Below are 19,706 nucleotides of genomic sequence, written 5' to 3'. Positions count from 1 at the left end.
ATCTACTCCAACAGGTAAGACAATCTTAAAGCTATATACTACTGAAACTGAATTATTTTCCTTGGAATGATCCGCTGAGTACTTAGAACAAACAAACCCTGCAAATTTAAAACTATTTTCTGTCTTTTTGGCGATCCAATCAGCTCTACTTGACTCCTGTGTGACCCGCGAATCTACTAAAACGGGTAGACAACCTTTAAGCTATATTTTACTGAAACTGAATAATTTTCCTCGGCATGATCCATCCAATAGTTTGAATAAACAAACCTTTAAAATTTAAACTCTTTCCTGTCTGTAGAGCGATCCCATCAGCTTGACATTGACTCCTGTGTAACCTGCAAATCTACTTAAACAGGTGAGACAATCTTAAAGCTATCTTCTACTGAAACAGAATTATTTTCCTCAGCATGATCCATCCAGTAGTTAAAAAAAAAAAACTTTAAAATTTTAATTTTTTTCTGTCTTTAGAGCGATCCCATCAGCTTGACATTGACTCCTGTGTAACCTGCAAATCTACTCCAACAGGTAAAACAATCTTAAAGCTATATTCTACTGAAACTGAATTATTTTCCTTGGAATGATCCGTTGAGTTCTTAAAACAAACCCTGCAAATTTTAAACTATTTCCTGTCTTTTTGGCGATCCAATCAGCTCTACTTTACTCCTGTGTAACCCGCAAATCTACTTAAACAGGTAAGACAATCTTAAAGCTGTCTTCTACTGAAACTGAATTATTTTCCTCAGCATGATCCATCCAGTAGTTATAAAAAAAAAACTTTAAAATTTTAATTGTTTTCTGTCTTTAGAGCGATCCCATCAGCTTGACATTGACTCCTGTGTAACCAGCAAATCTACTCAAACAGGTAAGACAATCTTAAAGCTATATTCTACTGAAACTGAATTATTTTCCTTGGAATGATCCGTTGAGTTTTAGAACAAACAAACCCTGCAAATTTTAAACTATTTCCTGTCTTTTTGGCGATCCAATCAGCTCTACTTGACTCCTGTGTAACCCGCAAATCTACTTAAACGGGTAGACAACCTTAAAACTAAATTCAACTGAAACTGAATAATTTTCCTCAGCATGATCCATCCAGTAGTTAGAACCAACAAACCCTTAAAATTTTAACTCTTTCCTGTCTTTAGAGCGATCCCATCAGCTTGACATTGACTCCTGTGTAACCCGCAAATCTACTTAAACAGGTAAGACAATCTTAAAGCTATATTCTACTGAAACTGAATAATTTTCCTCAGCATGATCCATCCAGTAGTTAGAACGAACTAAGCCTTAAAATTTGAACTCTTTCCTGTCTTTAGAGCGATCCCATCAGCTTGACATTGACTCCTGTGTAACCTGCAAATCTACTCAAACGGGTAGACAATCTTAAAATTAAATTCAACTGAAACTGAATAATTTTCCTCTGCATGATCCATCCAGTAGTTAGAACCACAAACCCTTAAAATTTAATCTCTTTCCTGTCTGTAGAGCGATCCCATCAGCTTGACTTGACTCCTGTGTAACCCGCAAATCTACTCAAACAGGTAAGACAATCTTAAAGCTATATTCAACTGAAACTGAATAATTTTCCTCAGCATAATCCATCCAGTAGTTAGAACGAACAAAGCCTTAGAATTTTAACTCTTTCCTGTCTTTAGAGCGATCCCATCAGCTTGACATTGACTCCTGTGTAACCTGCAAATCTACTCAAACAGGTAAGACAATCTTAAAGCTATATTCAACTGAAACTGAATAATTTTCCTCAGCATAATCCATCCAGTAGTTAGAACCAACAAAGCCTTAAAGGGACATACCGGCTCACCATTTACGCAATTTAGGGGTGTAGAATCATAAATAATGTTTTTATAGATGGTTGCTGTAAAAAAAAATCATCAAAATGTCAGGTATTTAGCGAAAAATGATTTTAAAAAATCAAAGCGGCCATAACAAGCTTCCGTTACACGGACTCTATGATGGTGAATCTTACGTTAGATTTTTCACCATTATTTACATTTTGTAGCGATAATTGTAATACATGATCTTTTTCGTCAATTATACATAAATAATTTTGTAAAAAAAAAGATTTAAATTTGGTTATTTGGTTACTTTTAGACGGCTGAAAGTAAAACTAGCCCGGAAGGTCACGTGATTGTTTGTACCACTTTTTGGTTAGAACAATCGAGCGACCTGCATTTTTTGTCTTAAAATGCTCAAAAACGGCTAAATTTGATGATTTTTGTTTAAGGACTGTTCTTCTTCATTCCTGGAAGACCGTTGAAGTCATATCTTAGTATATTTTGTAGCCCAAATAGCCCAATTCGGCCGGTGTGTCCCTTTAAAATTTTAACTCTTTCCTGTCTGTAGAGCGATCCCATCAGCTTGACATTGACTCCTGTGTAACCCGCAAATCTACTTAAACAGGTAAGACAATCTTAAAGCTATATTCTACTGAAACTGAATAATTTTCCTCAGCATGATCCATCCAGTGGTTAGAACGAACAAAGCCTTAAAATTTTAACTCTTTCCTGTCTTTAGAGCGATCCCATCGGCTTGACATTGACTCCTGTGTAACCTGCAAATCTACTCAAACAGGTAAGACAATCTTAAAGCTATATTCAACTGAAACTGAATAATTTTCCTCAGCATAATACATCCAGTAGTTAGAACGAACAAAGCCTTAAAATTTTAACTCTTTCCTGTCTTTAGAGCGATCCCATCAGCTTGACATTGACTCCTGTGTAACCTGCAAATCTACTCCAACAGGTAAGACAATCTTAAAGCTATATTCAACTGAAACTGAATAATTTTCCTCAGCATAATCCATCCAGTAGTTAGAACCAACAAAGCCTTAAAGGGACACACCGGCTCATCGTTTACGCAATTTAGGGGTGTAGAATCATAAATAATGTTTTTATAGATGGTTGCTGTAAAAAAAAATCATCAAAATGTCACGTATTTAGCGAAAAATGATTTTAAAAAACCAAGGCGGCCAAAACAAGCTTCCGTTACACGGACTCTTTGAATGTGAATCTTACGTTAGATTTTTCACCATTATTTACATTTTGTAGCGATAATTTGAATACATGATCTTTTTCGTCAATTATTCGTAAATAATTTTGTAAAAAAAAAGATTTAAATTTGGTTAAGTAAGTTACTTTTAGACGGCTGAAAGTAAAACTAGCCCGGAAAGTCACGCGATTGTTTGTACCACTTTTTGGTTAGAACAATCACGCGACCTGCGTTTTTGTCTTAAAATGCTCAAAAACGGCTAAATTTGATGATTTTTTTTAAGGACTGTTCTTCATTCCTGGAAGACCGTTGAAGTCATAACTTAGTATAATTTGTAGCCCAAATAGCCCAATTCGGCCGGTGTGTCCCTTTAAAATTTTAACTCTTTCCTGTCTTTAGAGCGATCCCATCAGCTTGACATTGACTCCTGTGTAACCTGCAAATCTACTCAAACAGGTAAGACAATCTTAAAGCTATATTCTACTGAAACTGAATAATTTTCCTCAGCATGATCCATCCAGTAGTTAGAACGAACAAAGCCTTAAAATTTTAACTCTTTCCTGTCTTTAGAGCTATCCCATCGGCTTGACATTGACTCCTGTGTAACCTGCAAATCTACTCAAACAGGTGAGAGAATCTTAAAGCTATATTCAACTGAAACTGAATAATTTTCCTCAGCATAATACATCCAGTAGTTAGAACAAACAAAGCCTTAAAATTTTAACTCTTTCCTGTCTTTAGAGCGATCCCATCAGCTTGACATTGACTCCTGTGTAACCTGCAAATCTACTCCAACAGGTAAGACAATCTTAAAGCTATATTCAACTGATACTGAACAATTTTCTTCTGCATATCCATCCAGTAGTTAAAACAAAAAAACCTTTAAAGTGTAAACTATTTTCTGTCTTTAGAGCGATCCCATCAGCTTGACTTGACTCCTGTGTAACCAGCAAATCTACTTAAACAGGTAAGAGAATCTTAAAGCTATATTCAACTGAAACTGAATAATTTTCCTCAGCATAATACATCCAGTAGTTAGAACGAACAAAGCCTTAAAATTTTAACTCTTTCCTGTCTTTAGAGCGATCCCATCAGCTTGACATTGACTCCTGTGTAACCTGCAAATCTACTCAAACAGGTAAGACAATCTTAAAGCTATATTCAACTGAAACTGAATAATTTTCCTCAGCATAATACATCCAGTAAGTAGAACGAACAAAGCCTTAAAATTTAAACTATTTTTTGTCTTTAGAGCGATCCCATCAGCTTGACATTGACTCCTGTGTAACCTGCAAATCTACTTAAGCAGGTAAGACAATCTTAAAGCTATCTTCTATCTTCTGAATTATTTTCCTCAGCATGATCCAACCAGTAGTTATAAATAAAAACCTTTAAAATTTAAATTATTTTCTGTCTTTAGAGCGATCGCATCAGCTTGACATTGACTCCTGTGTAACCAGCAAATCTACTCAAACAGGTAAGACAATCTTAAAGCTATATTCTACTGAAACTGAATTATTTTCCTTGGAATGATCCGCTGAGTACTTAGAACAAACAAACCCTGCAAATTTAAAACTATTTCCTGTCTTTTTGGCGATCCAATCAGCTCTACTTGACTCCTGTGTGACCCGCGAATCTACTAAAACGGGTAGACAACCTTTAAGCTATATTTTACTGAAACTGAATAATTTTCCTCGGCATGAACCATCCAGTAGTTTGAACAAACAAACCTTTAAAATTTAAACTCTTTCCTGTCTGTAGAGCGATCCCATCAGCTTGACATTGACTCCTGTGTAACCCGCAAATCTACTTAAACAGGTGAGACAATCTTAAAGCTATCTTCTACTGAAACAGAATTATTTTCCTCAGCATGATCCATCCAGTAGTTATAAAAAAAAAACTTCAAAATTTTAATATTTTTCTGTCTTTAGAGCGATCCCATCAGCTTGACATTGACTCCTGTGTAACCTGCAAATCTACTCAAACAGGTAAGACAATCCTAAAGCTATATTCAACTGAAACTGAATAATTTTCCTCAGCATAATACATCCAGTAGTTAGAACGAACAAAGCCTTAAAATTTAAACTCTTTCCTGTCTGTAGAGCGATCCCATCAGCTTGACATTGACTCCTGTGTAACCTGCAAATCTACTCAAACAGGTAAGACAATCTTAAAGCTATATTCTACTGAAACTGAATTATTTTCCTTGGAATGATCCGCTGAGTACTTAAACAAACAAACCCTGCAAATTTAAAACTATTTCCTGTCTTTTTGGCGATCCAATCAGCTCTACTTGACTCCTGTGTGACTAGCAAATCTACTAAAACGGGTAGACAACCTTTAAGCTATATTTTACTGAAACTGAATAATTTTCCTCGGCATGAACCATCCAGTAGTTTGAACAAACAAACCTGTAAAATTTAAACTCTTTCCTGTCTGTAGAGCGATCCCATCAGCTTGACATTGACTCCTGTGTAACCCGCAAATCTACTTAAACAGGTGAGACAATCTTAAAGCTATCTTCTACTGAAACAGAATTATTTTCCTCAGCATGATCCATCCAGTAGTTATAAAAAAAAAACTTTAAAATTTTAATTTTTTCTGTCTTTAGAGCGATCCCATCAGCTTGACATTGACTCCTTTGTAACCTGCAAATCTACTCCAACAGGTAAGACAATCTTAAAGCTATATTCTACTGAAACTGAATTATTTTCCTTGGAATGATCCGTTGAGTTCTTAAAACAAACCCTGCAAATTTTAAACTCTTTCCTGTCTTTTTGGCGATCCAATCAGCTCTACTTGACTCCTGTGTAACCCGCAAATCTACTCAAACGGGTAGACAACCTGAAAAACTAAATTCAACTGAAACTGAATAATTTTCCTCAGCATGATCCATCCAGTAGTTAGAACGAACTAAGCCTTAAAATTTTAACTCTTTCCTGTCTTTAGAGCGATCCCATCAGCTTGACATTGACTCCTGTGTAACCTGCAAATCTACTCAAACGGGTAGACAATCTTAAAATTAAATTCAACTGAAACTGAATAATTTTCCTCTGCATGATCCATCCAGTAGTTAGAACCACAAACTCTTAAAATTTAATCTCTTTCCTGTCTGTAGAGCGATCCCATCAGCTTGACTTGACTCCTGTGTAACCCGCAAATCTACTCAAACAGGTAAGACAATCTTAAAGCTATATTCAACTGAAACTGAATAATTTTCCTCAGCATAATCCATCCAGTAGTTAGAACGAACAAAGCCTTAAAATTTCAATTCTTTCCTGTCTTTAGAGCGATCCCATCAGCTTGACATTGACTCCTGTGTAACCTGCAAATCTACTCAAACAGGTAAGACAATCTTAAAGCTATATTCAACTGAAACTGAATAATTTTCCTCAGCATAATCCATCCAGTAGTTAGAACCAACAAAGCCTTAAAGGGACATACCGGCTCACCATTTACGCAATTTAGGGGTGTAGAATCATAAATAATGTTTTTATAGATGGTTGCTGTAAAAAAAAATCATCAAAATGTCACTTATTTAGCGAAAAATGATTTTAAAAAATCAAAGCGGCCATAACAAGCTTCCGTTACACGGACTCTATGATGGTGAATCTTACGTTAGATTTTTCACCATTATTTACATTTTGTAGCGATAATTGTAATACATGATCTTTTTCGTCAATTATTCGTAAATAATTTTGTAAAAAAAAAGATTTAAATTTGGTTATTTAGTTACTTTTAGACGGCTGAAAGTAAAACTAGCCCGGAAGGTCACGTGATTGATTGTACCACTTTTTGGTTAGAACAATCACGCGACCTGCGTTTTTGTCTTAAAATGCTCAAAAACGGCTAAATTTGATGATTTTTGTTTAAGGACTGTTCTTCTTCATTCCTGGAAGACCGTTGAAGTCATATCTTAGTATATTTTGTAGCCCAAATAGCCCAATTCGGCCGGTGTGTCCCTTTAAAATTTTAACTCTTTCCTGTCTGTAGAGCGATCCCATCAGCTTGACATTAACTCCTGTGTAACCCGCAAATCTACTTAAACAGGTAAGACAATCTTAAAGCTATATTCTACTGAAACTGAATTATTTTCCTTGGAATGATCCATTGAGTACTTAGAACAAACAAACCCTGCAAATTTTAAACTATTTCCTGTCTTTTTGGCGATCCAATCAGCTCTACTTGACTCCTGTGTGACCCGCAAATCTACTCAAACGGGTAGACAACCTTTAAGCTAAATTCAACTGAAACTGAATAATTTTCCTTAGCATGATCCATCCAGTAGTTAGAACGAACAAAGCCTCAAAATTTAAACTATTTCCTTTCTTTAGAGCGATCCCATCAGCTTGACATTGACTCCTGTTTAACCTGCAAATCTACTTAAACAGGTAAGACAATCTTAAAGCTATCTTCTACTGAAATTGAATAATTTTCCTCAGCATGATCCATCCAGTAGTTATAACAAAAAAAACTTTAAAATTTAAACTCTTTCCTGTCTGTAGAGCGATCCCATCAGCTTTACTTGACTCCTGTGTAACCCGCAAATCTACTCAAACAGGTAAGACAATCTTAAAGCTATATTCTACTGAAACTGATTTATTTTCCTTGGAATGATCCATTGAGTACTTAGAACGAACAAACCCTGCAAATTTTAAACTATTTCCTGTCTTTTTGGCGATCCAATCAGCTCTACTTGACTGCTGTTTGACCCGCAAATCTACTCAAACGGGTAGACAACCTTAAAACTAAATTCAACTGAAACTGAATCATTTTCCTCAGCATGATCCATCCAGTAGTTAGAACCAACAAACCCTTAAAATTTTAACTCTTTCCTGTCTCTAGAGCGATCCCATCAGCTTGACATTGACTCCTGTGTGACCTGCAAATCTACTCAAACGGGTAGACAATCTTAAAACTAAATTCAACTGAAACTGAATAATTTTCCTCTGCATGATCCATCCAGTAGTTAGAACCAACATACCCTTAAAATTTAAACTCTTTCCTGTCTGTAGAGCGATCCCATCAGCTTGACTTGACTCCTGTGTAACCTGCAAATCTACTCAAACGGGTAGACAACCTTAAAACTAAATTCAACTGAAACTGAATAATTTTCCTCAGCATAATCCATCCAGTAGTTAGAACCAACAAACCCTTAAAATTTTAACTCTTTTCTGTCTTTAGAGCGATCCCATCAGCTTGACATTGACTCCTGTGTAACCCGCAAATCTACTCCAACAGGTAAGACAATCTTAAAGCTATATTCAACTGAAACTGAATAATTTTCCTCAGCATAATCCATCCAGTAGTTAGAACCAACAAACCCTTAAAATTTCAATTCTTTCCTGTCTTTAGAGCGATCCCATCAGCTTGACATTGACTCCTGTGTAACCCGCAAATCTACTCAAACAGGTAAGACAATCCTAAAGCTATATTCAACTGAAACTGAATAATTTTCCTCAGCATAATACATCCAGTAGTTAGAACGAACAAAGCCTTCAAATTTAAACTCTTTCCTGTCTGTAGAGCGATCCCATCAGCTTGACATTGACTCCTGTGTAACTCGCAAATCTACTTAAACAGGTAAGACAATCTTAAAGCTATCTTCTACTGAAACTGAATTATTTTCCTCAGCATGATCCATCCAGTAGTTATACAAAAAAAACTTTAAAATTTTAATTTTTTTCTGTCTGTAGAGCGATCCCATCAGCTTGACATTGACTCCTGTGTAACCAGCAAATCTACTCAAACAGGTAAGACAATCTTAAAGCTATATTCTACTGAAACTGAATTATTTTCCTTGGAATGATCCGTTGAGTTCTTAGAACAAACAAACCCTGCAAATTTTAAACTATTTCCTGTCTTTTTGGCGATCCAATCAGCTCTACTTGACTCCTGTGTAACCCGCAAATCTACTCAAACGGGTAGACAACCTTAAAACTAAATTCAACTGAAACTGAATAATTTTCCTCAGCATGATCCATCCAGTAGTTAGAACGAACTAAGCCTTAAAATTTTAACTCTTTCCTGTCTTTAGAGCGATCCCATCAGCTTGACATTGACTCCTGTGTAACCTGCAAATCTACTCCAACAGGTAAGACAATCTTAAAGCTATATTCTACTGAAACTGAATTATTTTCCTTGGAATGATCCGCTGAGTACTTAGAACAAACAAACCCTGCAAATTTAAAACTATTTCCTGTCTTTTTGGCGATCCAATCAGCTCTACTTGACTCCTGTGTAACCCGCAAATCTACTCAAACGGGTAAACAACCTTAAAACTAAATTCAACTGAAACTGAATCATTTTCCTCAGCATGATCCATCCAGTAATTAGAACCAACAAACCCTTAAAATTTAAACTCTTTCCTGTCTGTAGAGCGATCCCATCAGCTTGACATTGACTCCTGTGTAACCCGCAAATCTACTTAAACAGGTGAGACAATCTTAAAGCTATCTTCTACTGAAACAGAATTATTTTCCTCAGCATGATCCATCCAGTAGTTATAAAAAAAAAAAATTAAAATTTTAATTTTTTTCTGTCTTTAGAGCGATCCCATCAGCTTGACATTGACTCCTGTGTAACCTGCAAATCTACTCCAACAGGTAAGACAATCTTAAAGCTATATTCTACTGAAACTGAATTATTTTCCTTGGAATGATCCGTTGAGTTCTTAAAACAAACCCTGCAAATTTTAAACTATTTCCTGTCTTTTTGGCGATCCAATCAGCTCTACTTGACTCCTGTGTAACCCGCAAATCTACTCAAACGGGTAGACAACCTGAAAAACTCAATTCAACTGAAACTGAATAATTTTCCTCAGCATGATCCATCCAGTAGTTAGAACGAACTAAGCCTTAAAATTTTAACTCTTTCCTGTCTTTAGAGCGATCCCATCAGCTTGACTTGACTCCTGTGTAACCCGCAAATCTACTCAAACGGGTAGACAACCCTAAAACTAAATTCAACTGAAACTGAATAATTTTCCTCAGCATGATCCATCCAGTAGTTAGAACGAACTAAGCCTTAAAATTTTAACTCTTTCCTGTCTTTAGAGCGATCCCATCAGCTTGACATTGACTCCTGTGTAACCAGCAAATCTACTCAAACAGGTAAGACAATCTTAAAGCTATATTCTACTGAAACTGAATTATTTTCCTTGGAATGATCCGTTGAGTTCTTAGAACAAACAAACCCTGCAAATTTTAAACTATTTCCTGTCTTTTTGGCGATCCAATAAGCTCTACTTGACTCCTGTGTAACCCGCAAATCTACTCAAACGGGTAGACAACCTTAAAACTAAATTCAACTGAAACTGAATAATTTTCCTCAGCATGATCCATCCAGTAGTTAGAACGAACTAAGCCTTAAAATTTTAACTCTTTCCTGTCTTTAGAGCGATCCCATCAGCTTGACATTGACTCCTGTGTAACCTGCAAATCTACTCCAACAGGTAAGACAATCTTAAAGCTATATTCTACTGAAACTGAATTATTTTCCTTGGAATGATCCGCTGAGTACTTAGAACAAACAAACCCTGCAAATTTAAAACTATTTCCTGTCTTTTTGGCGATCTAATCAGCTCTACTTGACTCCTGTGTGACCAGCAAATCTACTAAAACGGGTAGACAACCTTTAAGCTATATTTTACTGAAACTGAATAATTTTCCTCGGCATGAACCATCCAGTAGTTTGAACAAACAAACCTTTAAAATTTAAACTCTTTCCTGTCTGTAGAGCGATCCCATCAGCTTGACATTGACTCCTGTGTAACCCGCAAATCTGCTTAAACAGGTGAGACAATCTTAAAGCTACATGTATCTTCTACTGAAACAGAATTATTTTCCTCAGCATGATCCATCCAGTAGTTATAAAAAAAAAACTTTAAAATTTTAATTTTTTCTGTCTTTAGAGCGATCCCATCAGCTTGACATTGACTCCTGTGTAACCTGCAAATCTACTCCAACAGGTAAGACAATCTTAAAGCTATATTCTACTGAAACTGAATTATTTTCCTTGGAATGATCCGTTGAGTTCTTAAAACAAACCCTGCAAATTTTAAACTATTTCCTGTCTTTTTGGCGATCCAATCAGCTCTACTTGACTCCTGTGTAACCCGCAAATCTACTCAAACGGGTAGACAACCTGAAAAACTAAATTCAACTGAAACTGAATAATTTTCCTCAGCATGATCCATCCAGTAGTTAGAACGAACTAAGCCTTAAAATTTTAACTCTTTCCTGTCTTTAGAGCGATCCCATCAGCTTGACTTGACTCCTGTGTAACCCGCAAATCTACTCAAACGGGTAGACAACCCTAAAACTAAATTCAACTGAAACTGAATAATTTTCCTCAGCATGATCCATCCAGTAGTTAGAACGAACTAAGCCTTAAAATTTTAACTCTTTCCTGTCTTTAGAGCGATCCCATCAGCTTGACTTGACTCCTGTGTAACCCGCAAATCTACTCAAACGGGTAGACAACCCTAAAACTAAATTCAACTGAAACTGAATAATTTTCCTCAGCATGATCCATCCAGTAGTTAGAACGAACTAAGCCTTAAAATTTTAACTCTTTCCTGTCTTTAGAGCGATCCCATCAGCTTGACATTGACTCCTGTGTAACCTGCAAATCTACTCCAACAGGTAAGACAATCTTAAAGCTATATTCTACTGAAACTGAATTATTTTCCTTGGAATGATCCGTTGAGTTCTTAAAACAAACCCTGCAAATTTTAAACTATTTCCTGTCTTTTTGGCGATCCAATCAGCTCTACTTGACTCCTGTGTAACCCGCAAATCTACTCAAACGGGTAGACAACCTGAAAAACTAAATTCAACTGAAACTGAATAATTTTCCTCAGCATGATCCATCCAGTAGTTAGAACGAACTAAGCCTTAAAATTTTAACTCTTTCCTGTCTTTAGAGCGATCCAATCAGCTTGACATTGACTCCTGTGTAACCTGCAAATCTACTCAAACGGGTAGACAATCTTAAAACTAAATTCAACTGAAACTGAATAATTTTCCTCTGCATGATCCATCCAGTAGTTAGAACGAACAAAGCCTTAAAATTTTAACTCTTTCCTGTCTTTAGAGCGATCCCATCGGCTTGACATTGACTCCTGTGTAACCTGCAAATCTACTCAAACAGGTAAGACAATCCTAAAGCTATATTCAACTGAAACTGAATAATTTTCCTCAGCATAATACATCCAGTAGTTAGAACGAACAAAGCCTTAAAATTTTAACTCTTTCCTGTCTTTAGAGCGATCCCATCGGCTTGACATTGACTCCTGTGTAACCTGCAAATCTACTCAAACAGGTAAGACAATCCTAAAGCTATGTTCAACTGAAACTGAATAATTTTCCTCAGCATAATACATCCAGTAGTTAGAACGAACAAAGCCTTAAAATTTAAACTCTTTCCTGTCTGTAGAGCGATCCCATCAGCTTGACATTGACTCCTGTGTAACCCGCCAATCTACTTAAACAGGTAAGACAATCTTAAAGCTATCTTCTACTGAAACTGAATTATTTTCCTCAGCATGATCCATCCAGTAGTTATAAAAAAAAAACTTTAAAATTTTAATTTTTTTCTGTCTTTAGAGCGATCCCATCAGCTTGACATTGACTCCTGTGTAACCAGCAAATCTACTCAAACAGGTAAGACAATCTTAAAGCTATATTCTACTGAAACTGAATTATTTTCCTTGGAATGATCCGTTGAGTTCTTAGAACAAACAAACCCTGCAAATTTTAAACTATTTCCTGTCTTTTTGGCGATCCAATCAGCTCTACTTGACTCCTGTGTAACCCGCAAATCTACTCAAACGGGTAGACAACCTTAAAACTAAATTCAACTGAAACTGAATAATTTTCCTCAGCATGATCCATCCAGTAGTTAGAACGAACTAAGCCTTAAAATTTTAACTCTTTCTTGTCTTTAGAGCGATCCCATCAGCTTGACATTGACTCCTGTGTAACCTGCAAATCTACTCCAACAGGTAAGACAATCTTAAAGCTATATTCTACTGAAACTGAATTATTTTCCTTGGAATGATCCGCTGAGTACTTAGAACAAACAAACCCTGCAAATTTAAAACTATTTCCTGTCTTTTTGGCGATCCATTCAGCTCTACTTGACTCCTGTGTGACCAGCAAATCTACTAAAACGGGTAGACAACCTTTAAGCTATATTTTACTGAAACTGAATAATTTTCCTCGGCATGATCCATCCAATAGTTTGAACAAACAAACCTTTAAAATTTAAACTCTTTCCTGTCTGTAGAGCGATCCCATCAGCTTGACATTGACTCCTGTGTAACCCGCAAATCTACTTAAACAGGTGAGACAATCTTAAAGCTATCTTCTACTGAAACAGAATTATTTTCCTCAGCATGATCCATCCAGTAGTTATAAAAAAAAAATTTAAAATTTTAATTTTTTCTGTCTTTAGAGCGATCCCATCAGCTTGACATTGACTCCTTTGTAACCTGCAAATCTACTCCAACAGGTAAGACAATCTTAAAGCTATATTCTACTGAAACTGAATTATTTTCCTTGGAATGATCCGTTGAGTTCTTAAAACAAACCCTGCAAATTTTAAACTATTTCCTGTCTTTTTGGCGATCCAATCAGCTCTACTTGACTCCTGTGTAACCCGCAAATCTACTCAAACGGGTAGACAACCTTAAAACTAAATTGAACTGAAACTGAATAATTTTCCTCAGCATGATCCATCCAGTAGTTAGAACGAACTAAGCCTTAAAATTTTAACTCTTTCCTGTCTTTAGAGCGATCCCATCAGCTTGACATTGACTCCTGTGTAACCTGCAAATCTACTCAAACGGGTAGACAATCTTAAAACTAAATTCAACTGAAACTGAATAATTTTCCTCTGCATGATCCATCCAGTAGTTAGAACCAACAAACCCTTAAAATTTAAACTCTTTCCTGTCTGTAGAGCGATCCCATCAGCTTGACTTGACTCCTGTGTAACCCGCAATTCTACTCAAACAGGTAAGACAATCTTAAAGCTATATTCAACTGAAACTGAATAATTTTCCTCAGCATAATACATCCAGTAATTAGAACGAACAAAGCCTTAAAATTTTAACTCTTTCCTGTCTTTAGAGCGATCCCATCAGCTTGACATTGACTCCTGTGTAACCTGCAAATCTACTCCAACAGGTAAGACAATCTTAAAGCTATATTCAACTGAAACTGAACAATTTTCTTCGGCATATCCATCCAGTAGTTAAAACAAAAAAACCTTTAAAATGTAAACTATTTTCTGTCTTTAGAGCGATCCCATCAGCTTGACTTGACTCCTGTGTAACCCGCAAATCTACTCAAACAGGTAAGACAATCTTAAAGCTATATTCGACTGAAACTGAACAATTTTCTTAGTAGCATGATCCATCAAGTAGTTAGAACAAACAAACCTTTAAAATTTAAACTTTTTCCTGTCTTTAGAGCGATCCCATCAGCTTGACATTGACTCCTGTGTAACCCGCAAATCTACTCAAACGGGTAAACAACCTTAAAACTAAATTCAACTGAAACTGAATCATTTTCCTCAGCATGATCCATCCAGTAATTAGAACCAACAAACCCTTAAAATTTAAACTCTTTCCTGTCTGTAGAGCGATCCCATCAGCTTGACATTGACTCCTGTGTAACCCGCAAATCTACTTAAACAGGTAAGACAATCTTAAAGCTGTCTTCTACTGAAACTGAATTATTTTCCTCAGCATGATCCATCCAGTAGTTATAAAAAAAAACTTTAAAATTTTAATTATTTTCTGTCTTTAGAGCGATCCCATCAGCTTGACATTGACTCCTGTGTAACCAGCAAATCTACTTAAACAGGTAAGACAATCTTAAAGCTATATTCTACTGAAACTGAATAATTTTCCTCAGCATGATCCATCCAGTAGTTAGAACAAAGCCTTAAAATTTGAACTCTTTCCTGTCTTTAGAGCGATCCCATCAGCTTGACATTGACTCCTGTGTAACCTGCAAATCTACTCAAACGGGTAGACAATCTTAAAATTAAATTCAACTGAAACTGAATAATTTTCCTCTGCATGATCCATCCAGTAGTTAGAACCACAAACCCTTAAAATTTAATCTCTTTCCTGTCTGTAGAGCGATCCCATCAGCTTGACTTGACTCCTGTGTAACCCGCAAATCTACTCAAACAGGTAAGACAATCTTAAAGCTATATTCAACTGAAACTGAATAATTTTCCTCAGCATAATCCATCCAGTAATTAGAACGAACAAAGCCTTAGAATTTTAACTCTTTCCTGTCTTTAGAGCGATCCCATCAGCTTGACATTGACTCCTGTGTAACCTGCAAATCTACTCAAACAGGTAAGACAATCTTAAAGCTATATTCAACTGAAACTGAATAATTTTCCTCAGCATAATCCATCCAGTAGTTAGAACCAACAAAGCCTTAAAGGGACATACCGGCTCACCATTTACTCAATTTAGGGGTGTAGAATCATAAATAATGTTTTTATAGATGGTTGCTGTAAAAAAAAATCATCAAAATGTCACGTATTTAGCGAAAAATGATTTTAAAAAATCAAAGCGGCCATAACAAGCTTCCGTTACACGGACTCTTTGATGGTGAATCTTACGTTAGATTTTTCACCATTATTTACATTTTGTAGCGATAATTGTAATACATGATCTTTTTCGTCAATTATTCGTAAATAATTTTGTAAACAAAAAAAAAATTTAAATTTTGTTATTTAGTTACTTTTAGACGGCTGAAAGTAAAACTAGCCCGGAAGGTCACGTGATTGATTGTACCACTTTTTGGTTAGAACAATCACGCGACCTGCGTTTTTGTCTTAAAATGCTCAAAAACGGCTAAATTTGATGATTTTTGTTAAGGACTGTTCTTCTTCATTCCTGGAAGACCGTTGAAGTCATATCTTAGTATATTTTGTAGCCCAAATAGCCCAATTCGGCCGGTGTGTCCCTTTAAAATTTTAACTCTTTCCTGTCTGTAGAGCGATCCCATCAGCTTGACATTGACTCCTGTGTAACCCGCAAATCTACTTAAACAGGTAAGACAATCTTAAAGCTATATTCTACTGAAACTGAATAATTTTCCTCAGCATGATCCATCCAGTAGTTAGAACGAACAAAGCCTTAAAATTTTAACTCTTTCCTGTCTTTAGAGCGATCCCATCGGCTTGACATTGACTCCTGTGTAACCTGCAAATCTACTCAAACAGGTAAGAGAATCTTAAAGCTATATTCAACTGAAACTGAATAATTTTCCTCAGCATAATACATCCAGTAGTTAGAACGAACAAAGCCTTAAAATTTTAACTCTTTCCTGTCTTTAGAGCGATCCCATCAGCTTGACATTGACTCCTGTGTAACCTGCAAATCTACTCAAACAGGTAAGACAATCTTAAAGCTATATTCAACTGAAACTGAATAATTTTCCTCAGCATAATACATCCAGTAAGTAGAACGAACAAAGCCTTAAAATTTTAACTCTTTCCTGTCTTTAGAGCGATCCCATCAGCTTGACATTGACTCCTGTGTAACCTGCAAATCTACTCCAACAGGTAAGACAATCTTAAAGCTATATTCTACTGAAACTGAATTATTTTCCTTGGAATGATCCGCTGAGTACTTAGAACAAACAAACCCTGCAAATTTAAAACTATTTCCTGTCTTTTTGGCGATCCAATCAGCTCTACTTGACTCCTGTGTGACCCGCGAATCTACTAAAACGGGTAGACAACCTTTAAGCTATATTTTACTGAAACTGAATAATTTTCCTCGGCATGATCCATCCAGTAGTTTGAACAAACAAACCTTTAAAATTTAAACTCTTCCTGTCTGTAGAGCGATCCCATCAGCTTGACATTGACTCCTGTGTAACCCGCAAATCTACTTAAACAGGTAAGACAATCTTAAAGCTATCTTCTACTGAAACTGAATTATTTTCCTCAGCATGATCCATCCAGTAGTTATAAAAAAAAAACTTTAAAATTTTAATTTTTTTCTGTCTTCAGAGCGATCCCATCAGCTTGACATTGACTCCTGTGTAACCTGCAAATCTACTCCAACAGGTAAAACAGTCTTAAAGCTATATTCTACTGAAACTGAATTATTTTCCTTGGAATGATCCATTGAGTTCTTAAAACAAACCCTGCAAATTTTAAACTATTTCCTGTCTTTTTGGCAATCCAATCAGCTCTACTTGACTCCTGTGTAACCCACAAATCTACTCAAACGGGTAGACAACCTTAAAACTAAATTCAACTGAAACTGAATAATTTTCCTCAGCATGATCCATCCAGTAGTTAGAACGAACTAAGCCTTAAAATTTTTACTCTTTCCTGTCTTTAGAGCGATCCCATCAGCTTGACATTGACTCCTGTGTAACCTGCAAATCTACTCAAACGGGTAGACAATCGTAAAACTAAATTCAACTGAAACTGAATAATTTTCCTCTGCATGATCCATCCAGTAGTTAGAACCAACAAACCCTTAAAATTTTTACTCTTTCCTGTCTTTAGAGCGATCCCATCAGCTTGACATTGACTCCTGTGTAACCTGCAAATCTACTCAAACGGGTAGACAATCGTAAAACTAAATTCAACTGAAACTGAATAATTTTCCTCAGCATGATCCATCCAGTAGTTAGAACCAACAAACCCTTAAAATTTTAACTCTTTCCTGTCTGTAGAGCGATCCCATCAGCTTGACTTGACTCCTGTGTAACCCGCAAATCTACTCAAACAGGTAAGACAATCTTAAAGCTATATTCAACTGAAACTGAATAATTTTCCTCAGCATAATCCATCCAGCAGTTAGAACCAACAAAGCCTTAAAATTTTAACTCTTTCCTGTCTTTAGAGCGATCCCATCAGCTTGACATTGACTCCTGTGTAACCTGCAAATCTACTCAAACAGGTAAGACAATCTTAAAGCTATATTCAACTGAAACTGAATAATTTTCCTCAGCATAATCCATCCAGTAGTTAGAACCAACAAAGCCTTAAAGGGACACACCGGCTCATCGTTTACGCAATTTAGGGGTGTAGAATCATAAATAATGTTTTTATAGATGGTTGCTGTAAAAAAAAATCATCAAAATGTCACGTATTTAGCGAAAAATGATTTTAAAAAACCAAAGCGGCCAAAACAAGCTTCCGTTACACGGACTCTTTGAATGTGAATCTTACGTTAGATTTTTCACCATTATTTACATTTTGTAGCGATAATTTGAATACATGATCTTTTTCGTCAATTATTCGTAAATAATTTTGTAAAAAAAAAGATTTAAATTTGGTTAAGTAAGTTACTTTTAGACGGCTGAAAGTAAAACTAGCCCGGAAGGTCACGTGATTGTTTGTACCACTTTTTGGTTAGAACAATCACACGACCTGCGTTTTTGTCTTAAAATGCTCAAAAACGGCTAAATTTGATGATTTTTTTTAAGGACTGTTCTTCATTCCTGGAAGACCGTTGAAGTCATATCTTAGTATATTTTGTAGCCCAAATAGCCCAATTCGGCCGGTGTGTCCCTTTAAAATTTTAACTCTTTCCTGTCTTTAGAGCGATCCCATCAGCTTGACATTGACTCCTGTGTAACCTGCAAATCTACTCAAACAGGTAAGACAATCTTAAAGCTATATTCAACTGAAACTAAACAATTTTCTTCGGCATATCCATCCAGTAGTTATAAACAAAAAAACCTTTAAAATTTAAACTATTTTTTGTCTTTAGAGCGATCCCATCAGCTTGACATTGACTCCTGTGTAACCAGCAAATCTACTCAAACAGGTAAGACAATCTTAAAGCTATATTCTACTGAAACTGAATTATTTTCCTTGGAATGATCCGTTGAGTTCTTAGAACAAACAAACCCTGCAAATTTTAAACTATTTCCTGTCTTTTTGGCGATCCAATCAGCTCTACTTGACTCCTGTGTAACCCGCAAATCTACTCAAACGGGTAGACAACCTTAAAACTAAATTCAACTGAAACTGAATCATTTTCCTCAGCATGATCCATCCAGTAGTTAGAACCAACAAACCCTTAAAATTTAAACTCTTTCCTGTATGTAGAGCGATCCCATCAGCTTGACATTGACTCCTGTGTAACCCGCAAATCTACTTAAACAGGTAAGACAATCTTAAAGCTATATTCTACTAAATCTGAATAATTTTCCTCAGCATTATCCATCCAGTAGTTAGAACGAACAAAGCCTTAAAATTTTAACTCTTTCCTGTCTTTAGAGCGATCCCATCGGCTTGACATTGACTCCTGTGTAACCTGCAAATCTACTCAAACAGGTAAGACAATCCTAAAGCTATATTCAACTGAAACTGAATAATTTTCCTCAGCATAATACATCCAGTAGTTAGAACGAACAAAGCCTTAAAATTTGAACTCTTTCCTGTCTTTAGAGCGATCCCATCAGCTTGACATTGACTCCTGTGTAACCTGCAAATCTACTCCAACAGGTAAGACAATCTTAAAGCTATATTCAACTGAAACTGAACAATTTTCTTCGGCATATCCATCCAGTAGTTTAAACAAAAAAACCTTTAAAATGTAAACTATTTTCTGTCTTTAGAGCGATCCCATCAGCTTGACTTGACTCCTGTGTAACCAGCAAATCTACTTAAACAGGTAAGAGAATCTTAAAGCT

General features: G+C 36.0%; 1 protein-coding gene across 21 annotated transcripts in view; it reads left to right on the top strand.

Moving 5' to 3' along the window:
- Positions 1 to 19,706, top strand: part of LOC139943230 (uncharacterized) — an 82,128-nt gene that overhangs the window by 55,147 nt on the left and 7,275 nt on the right. For 8 of the 21 annotated variants that reach the window (XR_011786778.1, XM_071940050.1, XM_071940044.1 and 5 more), the window contains 4 exons: positions 3,577 to 3,633; positions 12,103 to 12,159; positions 17,059 to 17,115; positions 19,291 to 19,347. Coding sequence is in view for 16 of the 21 variants with exons in the window: in XM_071940050.1 (XP_071796151.1) it covers positions 3,577 to 3,633; positions 12,103 to 12,159; positions 17,059 to 17,115; positions 19,291 to 19,347 (228 nt within the window). In the remaining 5 variants the exon portion in view is untranslated. Of the gene's footprint in view, positions 1 to 3,576; positions 3,634 to 4,426; positions 4,484 to 12,102; positions 12,160 to 13,462; positions 13,522 to 13,971; positions 14,028 to 14,820; positions 14,880 to 17,058; positions 17,116 to 19,290; positions 19,348 to 19,706 lie in introns of those variants that run through there. The other 13 variants (XR_011786779.1, XM_071940045.1, XM_071940058.1 and 10 more) reach the window with 11 other exon arrangements.

The sequence above is a fragment of the Asterias amurensis genome, chromosome 10 (genome assembly GCF_032118995.1).
Source record: "Asterias amurensis chromosome 10, ASM3211899v1".
In the NCBI taxonomy this organism is placed as follows: domain Eukaryota; kingdom Metazoa; phylum Echinodermata; class Asteroidea; order Forcipulatida; family Asteriidae; genus Asterias; species Asterias amurensis.
This window is presented reverse-complemented; position numbering and strand designations above follow the sequence as displayed.